Below are 11,638 nucleotides of genomic sequence, written 5' to 3' on the forward strand. Positions count from 1 at the left end.
GCTGACACTTATGGCCCTTTTCCACTACCCTTTTTCAGCTCACTTCAGCCCGACACGGCTCGCGTTTCGACTACCAAAAACCAGCACGACTCAGCTCGCTTCAGCCCTGCTTAGCCCCTAAAACTCGCACCGTTTTGGAGTGGGGCTGAAGCGAGCCAAGCCGTGCCGAGTGAGGTTGGGGGCGTGAGCAGACACTCCCCTGTGCACTGATTGGTGAGTAGGAGTGTCCTCACATGCCCACACACGCCCCGCGAGCGCGCTGGGATCTGTAAACACCGCAAACCCGGAAGGAGAAGAATTACGAATTACGAGAATTTCTGAAGCCTTATGCGCCTCGCCTCATCTATACGCTCTTGCCAGTATCTGTCCGCGTTGTCGGTGACAACAAGCCACAGCACCAAGACCAGCAACACTAACGACTCCATGTCCTCCATGTTTATTGTTTACTATTCGGGTCGTGAGACTACCGCTTAAAAGCTCACTGATGTCATTGTTTGCGCTGCTTAACGACATCACGTGACGTCCACCCACTTTCGCTAACTCCACCCAATGTGTCCACCCACTTCCAGCCAGCACGGTTCAGCGCGGTTGTAGTCGAAATGCAACTCCAACAGCCCCGCTCAGCCCGACTCAGCACGGCACGGCTCAGCCCGACTCAGCCGCGTTTGTAGTGGAAAAGCGGCAATAGAGACAAACAACCATTCACACCTACGGTCAATTTAGAGCCACTGATTAGCCTAATCTGCATGTCTTTGGACTGTGGGGGAAACCTGAGCAAACCCACACAGACACAGGGAGAACATGCAAGCTCCACACAGAAAGGCCCTCACCAGCTGCTGTGCTTGAACCCAGGACCTTCTTGCTGTGAAGCGACAGTGCTAGCCACTACACCACTGCGCCGCTGTGCTTTGTATTATATATTTTTTATTTTCCGTGAATCCGTATTCTGTGATTTCATGATGCAACAAGGATGTACAAAGATGCCTGGGGAAAAATAGCACATGCTCAGAGAATGTCACATGTAAACAATTACCTGATTGGTCAGATGTATAATCGGATCAGATCCAGGCCTGGAAAAATGACTCCAGAAGTAATCTCACCAATACAGATAAACCCAGGCCTGGGGTATCGGTATCGGTCTGGTGTGACCACCAACCACATAAACTGCAGGGGACTGATTTATTTACAGTTATTGGTATAGTTATAGTTAAGTTTGATCAGTCACCCTCACAAAGTTATGCTCAAGGTCATCTTTCATAGATTTACTAGTCAGGCAGAAGACATACAGTGCCTTGAAAAAGTATTCATACCCCTTGAACTTTTTCACATTTTTCCACCTTCCAACCACGAACTTAAAAGTTTTTTATTGAGATGTTATGTGATAGACCAACACAGAGTAGCACATAATTGTGAAGTGAAACGAAAATGATAAATGGTCTTCAAAATTTTAAACAAATAAAAATCTGAAAAATGTGGTGTGCATTAGTATTCAGCCCCCCTGCGTCAATACTTTGTAGAGCCACCTTTTGCTGCAATTACAGCTGCAAGTCTTTTGTGGTATGTCTCTACCAGCTTTGCACATCTAGACACTGAAATTTTTGCCCATTCTTCTTTGCAAAATAGCTCAAGCTCAGCCAGATTGGATGGAGAGCAATTTTCAAGTCTTGCCACAGATGCTCAATGGGATTTAGGTCTGGACTTTGGCTGGGCCATTCTAACACATGAATATTCTTTGATCTAAACCATTCCATTTTAGCTCTGCCTGTATGTTTAGGGTCATTGTCTTGCTGGATGGTGAATCTCCTTCCCAGTCTCAAGTCTTTTGCAGCCTCCAATGGGTTTTCTTCCAGGATTGCCCGGTATTTAGCTCCATCCATCTTCCCATCAACTCTGACCAGCTTCTCTATCCCTGCTGAAGAAAAGCATCCCCATAGCATGATGCTGCCACCACCATGTTTCACAGTGGGGATGGTGTGTGCAGTGTGGTTGTGTGCCACACATAGCATTTTGCATTTAGGCCAAAAGTTCAACTTTGGTCTCATCTGACCAAAGCACCTTCTTCCACATGTTTGCTGTGTCCCCTACATGGCTTCTGGCAAACTGCAAACGGGACTTCTTATGCCTGTCTTTCAACAATGGCTTTCTTCTTGCCACTCTTCCAAAAAGGCCAGATTTGTGGAGTGTACGACTTATAGTTGTCCTGTGCACAGATTCTCCCACCTGAGCTGTGGATTTCTGCAGCTCCTCCAGAGTGATCATGGGCCTCTTGGCTGCTTCTCTGACCAGTACTCTCCTTGCTCGCTCTGTCAGTTTAGGTGGACGGCCATGTCTTGGTAGGTTTGCAGTTGTGTCATACTTTTTCCATTTTTGAATGATTGATTGAACAGTGCTTCTTGAGATGTTCAGAGCTTGGAATATTTTTTTACAACCTAACCCTGCTTTAAACTTCTCCAGAACTTTATCCCTGACCTGTCTGGTGAGTTCTTTGGTCTTCATGATGCTGTTTGTTCTTCAGTGTTCTCTAACAAACCACTGAGGCCTTCACAGAACAAGTGTATTTATGCTGAGAGTAAATTACCCACAGTAGGACTCTATTAACTAATTAGATGACTTCTGAAGGCAATTGATTGCACTGGATTGTATTTAGAGGTATCAGAGGACAGGGGGCTGAATACTAATGCACACATTTTTCAGATTTTTATTTGTTTAAAATTTGAAGACCATTTATCATTTTTGTTTCACTTCACAATTATGTGCTACTCTGTGTTGGTCTATCACATAAAATCTCAATAAAAAACTTTTAAGTTCGTGGTTGTAAGGTGGAAAAATGTGAAAAAGTTCAAGGGGTATGAATACTTTTTCAAGGCACTGTATTGGCTGAAGAGCAGGCTGGATTCAGAGCAGGTTGCAGCACAGTAGAGCAACTCTTCAACTGCTGAGTACTAATTGAGAAATACCTAGAACATCAGAAGGATTTCTTCCATAACTTCATAGACTTTAGGAAGGCATTTGATAGAGTCTGGCATGAAGGCCTCTGGCAAGTCCTGTGCAACGTTACCATTGAGGAAGGATTTATTCAGGTGATCCAGGCTCTATACAACAGTACAAGTAGTGCTGTCCTTCCAAACAATGAAATGGGGGAATTCTTCAGGACCACAGTAGATGTCAGACAAGGATGCCTGCTGTCCCCATTTCTCTTCAATCTCTACCTAGAGAATATTATGAGAGAGACACTTAAGGAACACCAACCATCCATCTCAATTGGTGGGCACCCACTATGCAATCTACACTTTGCAGATGACATTAATCTTATAGGGGGCAGCGAATGTGAGTTCCAGAAATTGACAGACAAACTGACAGAGAGAGCAGGAGCTTCTGGCATGGTGAGTACAGAGAAGAGCAAAGTAATGGTGAACAGTATCAACAACAGCAGAGCTCACATCACCATGAATGGCTAGCAACTAGAATAAGTGGATGCCTTCAAGTATCTGGGATCCACCGTAACCAAAGATGGCAGATGCATAACTGAGATCAAAACCAGGATTTCAGTTGCAACATCAGCCATGGCAGGGCTCAGAAAAACATGGAAAAGCAAAGAGATCAGCTTTGCCACTAAACTACAGCTCTTCAAGTCCCTCATCTTGTCCATCTTCCTTTATGGGTGTGAGAGCTGGACTCTGACAGATGAAGCAGAAAAGCGCATCCAAGCATTTGAAATGAAATGTTACCATAGGCTCCTTTCCATCTCCTGGATGGAACACAAGACAAATGAATATGTCAGGCAACAAGTCACTGCCTTAGCAGGACCCCAGGAACCATTGTTGGCAATAGTAAAAAGACGGAAACTCCAGTGGTTTGGACATGTCACCAGGCACAACACCCTGTCAAAAATGATCCTCCAGGGCACTGTTGAAGGAGGAAGGTGATGTGGCAGGCCACGTAAGAACTGCAGCAAAGTCATTAAGGCTTGGATAGGTTGTGACTTGCATAGTCTTCTCTCAGATGCAAATAACCAGCCAAAGTGGAGAAAGATTTCTGTTGCAGCATCTCTCATGTCCCCCAACGAATGCACACAGTCAAGGGACTAACTAACTAATAGTTATAATTATAGTTATTGTGGGGCCGGTCCTTAATTGCTGTGCCCTCAGCTGCCTGAACAACTGGACAGATGGGAAGCTGCACCAGAGTTCCATTTAAACAGACTAAACAATTCATCTGCAAAGGCAACTCAACATTAAATAAGTAAATATTGACACTGTGAGGGAAAACTACTGTATGTATGCTCAATCTATGATTGGATTTGATTGCATGAATAAGGACCCTTTCTGTTGTTTGTGCTCATCCTTTCAGCAAAACATAGAATAAACCAGACCATTACTTTTTGAATTTTAAAGGCTCTGCATGTATGAAGTGCAAATCACACAGCATGTAAGAGTATGAGTTATTGTGTGCATAGAGACTATTCTCCTTTTGCAGCCTTAATCCTTCAGAACTTTGGGGTTTTATAAAACTAGCAGTTCCAACACATTTCAAAACCTTTTTCGAGTAAACACTAAACAGAGCAAACATAGTAAACATCAGAATATTATATATTTCGTCAGTTTTTTTTTTAATCACAATACAAAGGCCTGAAAGAGTCCTTCAGCAAGAGACACACTCTCCTCACAGACTCTGTGAGATAATCTTCTTTCCTTCTCATCTGCATGCTACAGTGGGACAAAAATATACTTTTATTCATTCTGTTCCTGTGAGCCTCTTTGTTTGCTGTTTGATTATTTATTTACAAGCTTTTATAAATCTGGTCACTGATTCCAACTGAAGCATTCAAAATGAATTCAGATGTATCTTTGCTGATCTGCATTTCTATAATCCTCTTCTGCTCTTACTGTGGTACTGGAGTGATTGTGAGTGCTGTGTTGATCTTAAACACAAGATTCACAGACCTTTCATCAATCACTATTACTCCACCTATCCACTTTATTTATATTGTTCTGCCTCATGACAGTTGAGGAAAGTTTGCCAAATGAACCCTGACAGAAGAGTCACACAAACTTCATACAATATATTACAACAAAATATTCAGCAGGGACATATTCAGCTTTGGTTAATTAAGTTACTTTTTATACAAAAGTTACATCTAATATATACTCACTGGGCACTTTACAGTTTTTCTCAATTGGTTTGGCTCATTTCCTGAAACTGAGATGACATTCTCAAAATAACATGGACAAATCCCCAAACCCACTTGCAACTTCTCACAACAGATTGGCATTTCTCATTGCTTTCGTCAAATTGCAAATCCTTTGTACATGTCTCCGGTGTCTAGTGCATCCTTGCAAATGGTTATGTACAAGTGGCCCACAGTTAACACAATCATCCCACATTTAGCTCAACTTCCAAATGAATATATGTTCATAATCTATCCCAATTAGCTGCTTCTCAATGTTATGGTCGTTCCCTCCAAAACATGTCAGAACAATTTCATCGTATAAGCCATCATATGCAGAATAGTCTGCTCAATTGTCAAAATTAGTCAAGGACATAATACAATATAGTATATATATATATATTTTTGTCAGAAGAATTTGGAAGATTTTTGGAATAAATACATGGCAGTTAGGTGAATAAGTGACAGGTGAATTCAGGTTTAGACTAACGATGGAGGAGTTTCCCACATCACAGATGACCAATCCAACAGTTTGTGGAGTTACCTGGCAGGTGTTGTGTATGACTGTGCCTACGGCCATACATGTATATATAGAGCTTGGCCTGGTGCCAGTACTATTTGCAGAATGAATATGGAGGAACCTCAACAAGGTCAACTTCCAGCTGGAGGAAGGGGAAGAGGAAGAGATGGAGGAGGAAGGAGAGGAAGAGGAAGAGGGGTGCGTATGCGTGGTGGTGGAGTAGGGGGAAGAGGGCGAGGCGTGCGTAGGCATCACACTGTCCCCGATGAAATTAGAGCCACCATTATTGACCATGTTGTCAATCATGGTCTAACCATGGCAGAGGCAGGGCGCCGAGTGCAGCCTAACGTGCCACGCTCTACAGTCTCTTCCATCATTCAAACCTTTCGCAGGGAAAACAGGTATGCACCCAGGCAGTGATGGAATTACAATTTTTGCTTGGAAAGGTGTGTGTGTGTGTGTGTGTGTGTGTGTGTGTGTGTGTGTGTGTGCGTGCACGCCTGCACGTGTGTGCATGTGTGTAGGCCTATACTGCAAAATCGTATGATGCAGTGTTCATAGTACAGTAAATTGGACAAAATAAAGCAAATTACAGTTGCAGTTTAGAGTAGTTTTGCAGTGCAAATTGTCATGTTGTCCGTGTCTATCTGCAGAATTGGGCGACAGCCTCCTGTGGGCGGTAGAAGGAGATTGCTCACAGATCCCCAGGAACAAGCCATCTGCAACATGGTCATACAGAACAATGCCATTACACTCACACAGATCCGCAATGCAGTCCTTGAAGACCAAGCCATCTTCCACAATATCAACTCCATTAGTGTATCAACCATAGACCGGGTACTCAAGAGAAACCGTATGACAATGAAACAAATATACAGGGTACCATTTGACAGGAATACAGAGAGGGTAAAAGAACTGCGGTACCAGTATGTGCAGGTAAGTCAATTACTGTATTTGTTTTCCACCATTGTAACCTATACACTATGCAGAGGTTCAAAGTTTGGGGGGTTTTCCGTATCTTTACTGTACCTTTGGAATCCAGTATCTGACCACAGAATTTTGCCTAAGAACTGTAACAGAAAACTGTGATCAGTATTTCTCCATTTTGTGTCACATACCAGCTGGAGTATCTCTGCATAGGCCAGCATAGGTTTGGAACCGTTGCAGGTTATATTGACTTTGTGAAGAAGATATTACTGCTGTGTATGACCCATCTGCATGATTTGGTTTTACCTGTGTTTCTCTTTTGTAGAGAATAATGGCATTGGAGGGAATAGAAACACCTCATCTCCTGGTGTTTGTGGACGAGGCAGGTTTCAATCTGGCCAAGTGCCGCAGGCGCGGACGTAACATCATTGGCCAGCGGGCCACAGTAGACGTCCCGGGTCAAAGAGGAGGAAATATCACAATGTGTGCGGCCATTTCTGACAATGGTGTGGCCACACATATTGCAAGCCTAGGCCCATACAACACGCAGAGGCTCCTCCTCTACCTGGATCGTCTGTATGTGGATTTGGTCCCCGAGAATGAAAGGGGACTCGAAGCGCCCCACCTATCACAATTTGTCATTGTGTGGGACAATGTCAGCTTTCACCGTGGCCCACTCATCAGAGCGTGGTTCGACACCCATCCAAGGATGCGTAATGTTTTTTTACCACCATACTCGCCATTCCTCAATCCCATTGAAGAATTTTTTTCTGCTTGGAGGTGGAGGGTTTATGAACGCCACATTGGGGATCAGAGGTCTCTCCTCAATGCCATGGATGCTGCCTGCGATGACATCACAGGCGATCAGTGTCGGGGTTGGCTAAGACATTCACGCCGCTTCTTTCCACGCTGCATCGCAAGGGAGAACATCCGGTGCGATGTTGATGAAAATCTGTGGCCAAACAGAGAGCAGCGGATGGATGGCCTGGAGGATGAGGAAGGCTACCAGGAGAGGGTGGGGGAAGACAGCAACAGCGACTAATCCAAGTGTTAAACTTGTGGAACTTGCTTTTTTCAATTCCTTTTTTGGTTCATGTTTATATTTTGTGATATAGCCTATAGACGCATGACATCACATGCAGGAGGTAAATGCATATTTTCCTTTTACTGTATACCTATACTCTCTGTTCGTAATGCAGTAATGCATGCAATTTTGTTTGTGTGAAAATTGTGTGAATAAACAATTTCTTTGGTGAAATGAGTGCACTGTGTGTGGTGTCAAACTTTGGAGGCTGCTGTCACTGTAAAACCCTATTTCTCCAGTTTTATATATAATAGTATTCCTTTAGCTAGACCTCTGACAAACTGTCTAAGCATTTTGACTTGCAGTGCTTACACGATGCCAAAGGGACAATGCATTTTGGGGGTATTGACTATTTATTTGAGAAGGATATTTAGTTTTGACACATGGATAAACTGTTTTGGGAGAGATATGAGCATTTGCAGATGATCCATGTAATTGTGTTGAGCCATCCAGGTCATTTAGACAGAAGCACTTAATGAACAAAAATGAGGCCAAGCAATTGAGAAGGATCTATGCCATTTTTATGGTACTGACTATTTACATGGGAAAGGGATTTCCTTTTGAAGCGTGAATGAATGGTTTTGGGAGAGATATGACATTTTGCTGGTTATCTGAAGGGTTGTGCAGAGCTGTATCACTGTTTCGCAAAATGACCTTATAGTTATAGGAATGTCATCTCAGTTTCAAGAAATGAGCCAAACCAATTGAGAAAAACTGTAATAGGAACTTGTTCTTGATTCTAAGGCCCTGTCCACACGGCAACGGATTCAGGTGAATCCGATAAAATTGTTTATCGTTTCGGCCTGGCGTCCACACGGCACCGGCGTTTTGGGTGCCCCAAAACGAAATCTTTTGAGAACTGGTTCCAGAGTGGAAAGATCTGGCAATGGCGCCATTGCGAAGTCTTCTGGATGAGTAGAACGGATTTGTTTACGATGACGTCACAACCACATGTGCTTCATGCCGGGTAGAAGTGTAACGAACTCGATGCGAGTTGTCAACAAATCCTATAACTTGGTTCATGAAACGCGCTTACAAAATATTTTCACTGTGAATATTTATTGTGTAATGGTGCAAAGTGAGAGAGAGAGAGAGAGAGAGAGAATAGCCCTTAGGGCAGAGTCAATCCCGCCAGCAAAAATAGGGAAAAAAAGGAGCGATCTCACCTCTTCAGATGTTGGTTTAAGTCCTACAATACATTCCTCAAAAAGGGCGTAGAAGAACAAATTAATCCATCAACGTGTAGTATTCAATTTATTCCGGACCATTAAAGACACCGCCTTCCGCGTAGAATCATGCGTCATCCTCGCCACCATATTGGATGGGTCAAAGCAGAGAATAAAGATGCCTCATTCACGTGCTGCGTTTAACTGTACCAACAGGTTTGCCGTCCAAACGAGATCACATGGGATTACCTTTCACAGATGAGACTGGAAAAATACTTTTCATTGTATTTGGTCATTATAATGTAATTTTACGAACAGATTTTTCTGACTTTGTGGCTAATATGAAGTCTCGCACATAATAGGTTATGCGCATGCGTCCTTACTTCTATTGTTCTGGTGTCTCCGAAGGGACCGTCTTACAGCGCCCCTAGAGGTGTGGCATGTGTATTGCATCGTTTTCAGCAAGCGTTGTGTTGCCATATGTACCTGATATTTTACTGATCCGTTGCCCATGTGGACGCGATATTTTTTTTAATAACATCTCGTTGCCATTGTCGTGTGGATGTAGGTTAAGACTCCTGTTCTTGGCTGGCAGGAGTGGAACCCAGTGTGGTCTTCTGATGTTGCATGCTGAGATGCTTTTCTGCTCACCACAGTTGTAAAGAGCTCTCATGGAGTTTGATTCTCAAGTGCTGTCTTTTTATGGAGATGGCCATTTCTTATTCTTCACCATTCCTTATTCATCTCATCTCATTATCTCTAGCCGCTTTATCCTGTTCTACAGGGTCGCAGGCAAGCTGGAGCCTATCCCAGCTGACTACGGGCAAAAGGCGCGGTACACCCTGGACAAGTCGCCAGGTCATCACAGGGCTGACACATAGACACAGACAACCATTCACACTCACATTCAATTTAGAGTCACCAGTTAACTTAACCTGCATGTCTTTGGACTGTGGGGGAAACTGGAGCACCCAGAGGAAACCCACATGAACAGAACATGCAAACTCCATACAGAAAGGCCCTCGCCAGCCACGGGGCTCGAACCCGGACCTTCTTGCTGTGAGGCGACAGCGCTAACTACTACACCACCATGCCGCCCGTTGATTTCCCTACAAGAGGAATTAGCAAACTGGACCTTGTTGTTACTCAGAACAAAGGAGCATACAAGGCTGCCCCCTTCCCCAGCTGGGACTCTCTGACAAGTCACAGTTATGCTAAAGACAGTATTCATGTCAAGGGTGAAAGTGAGCAAATCAATTCTGAAAGAGATACATATGTGGCCAGAAGGTGCTGACTCTCTACTTCAGGACTGCTTTGACACTATGGATAGACATTTTCAAGCAGGCAGCCATGTACAACCAAAACATACCCTTAAAAAAAGAAGTTTATTCAAGTGTGCTTCCAGTATACTTCTTTTAAAGTAAAAATAAGAGTGTATGCTTTCACTTGGGTGGCACGGTGGTGTAGTTGTTAGCACTGTTGCCTCACAGCAAGAAGATCCTGGGTTTGTGGCCGGCGAGGGCCTTTCTGTGTGGAGTTTGCATGTTCTCCCCGTGTCTGTGTGGGTTTCCTCCGGGTGCTCCGGTTTCCCCCACAGTCCAAAGATATGCAGGTTAGGCTAATTGGTGGCTCTAAATTGACCATAGATGTGAGTGTGAATGTTTTTTTATCTTTGTGTCAGCCATGCGATAACCTGGTGACTTGTCCAGGGTGTACCCCACCTCTCGCCCATAGTCAGCTGGGATAGGCTCCAGCTTGCCTGCGACCCTGTAGAACAGGATAAGTGGCTACAGATAATAGATGGATGCTTTCAGTTTACTTTTTATTTACTTATCAGAGATATACTTAATAAAGTTATACATACGTATACTTGGCTTATACTGAAAAGTATATAGAAAAGTCTAAGTATATTAAGCTTACACTTAAACTTTTGATCAAAATATATTTGTTAGGACTGGGACTGTTTTGGCCTCTAGAGGCCGCTGTTTTCCATCTTGTCATGTTTGTTTTGGCCTCTAGAGGCCGCCACTGTGTTTTTTGTGTTGTGTTGATTGCCTGTTTGTCTTCATTATCGTCACCTGTGTTCAATTTATTTTGTGTATAAATACCCCTCTGTTTGTTCCCTTGTCACGGAGTCTTTTTCCTTAGCTATGCTGTTAGTGCTAGTTCCCTCTGTCCCATGTACCTTGCCTGTGTCTTTGTATTCTTGGTTTTTTGCTTCTTTCTTTTGGACTTTGTGGATTTTGTTTTGACCGTTTTATCTTCTGAGCATTTGAGTTTTTGCCTCTTCTTTTCTTATTTGGATTTTGGACTTTGAACATTGGGATATTTTATTTTTGTTTATCTTCTGAGCTTTGGATTATTCTTTTTGTTTTTTCCCTTGGATTGTACATATTGTAATTAAACTGTTTTTGATACTCTACTTTCGCCTCACGCCTCTGCACTTTAGTCATCCCCCTGGTGGCCTAGTGGGGGTTTGCTGGATTGTCACACCAGCAACCTGGGTTCGAATCCCAGCAAAACCCTAATAATATTTAACAAAAGTGTAATCAAGTATTCAAATATTTGTGGTTTATGTTTAAGTGTACTTGACCTGTAGTTGTGCTTATCCTTTTGATAGTAGCCTATAAAATACTTCTTTTTCACACGTATTGGCTTCATTGTGATATACGGCAGCATGTTTTAAATTGGGTGGAACGGTGGTGTAGTGGTTAGCGTTGTCGCCTCACAGCAAGAAGGTCCGGGTTCGAGCCCCGTGGCTGGTGAGGGCCTTT

At 43.4% G+C, this 11,638-nt stretch overlaps 1 protein-coding gene across 1 annotated transcript; it reads left to right on the forward strand.

Annotated features, from left to right (window-relative positions):
- The first annotated feature begins 6,270 nt into the window (after positions 1-6,270).
- LOC132884517 (uncharacterized) lies at positions 6,271-7,872 on the forward strand. Its single transcript, XM_060918366.1, has 2 exons — positions 6,271-6,623; positions 6,940-7,872. Exons 1-2 carry the CDS (start codon positions 6,318-6,320, stop codon positions 7,654-7,656), a joined length of 1,023 nt encoding a protein of 340 aa, XP_060774349.1. The 5' UTR covers positions 6,271-6,317; the 3' UTR covers positions 7,657-7,872.
- Positions 7,873-11,638: the final 3,766 nt, after the last annotated feature.

Source organism: Neoarius graeffei, chromosome 4, assembly GCF_027579695.1.
Source record: "Neoarius graeffei isolate fNeoGra1 chromosome 4, fNeoGra1.pri, whole genome shotgun sequence".
Lineage (NCBI taxonomy): Eukaryota > Metazoa > Chordata > Actinopteri > Siluriformes > Ariidae > Neoarius > Neoarius graeffei.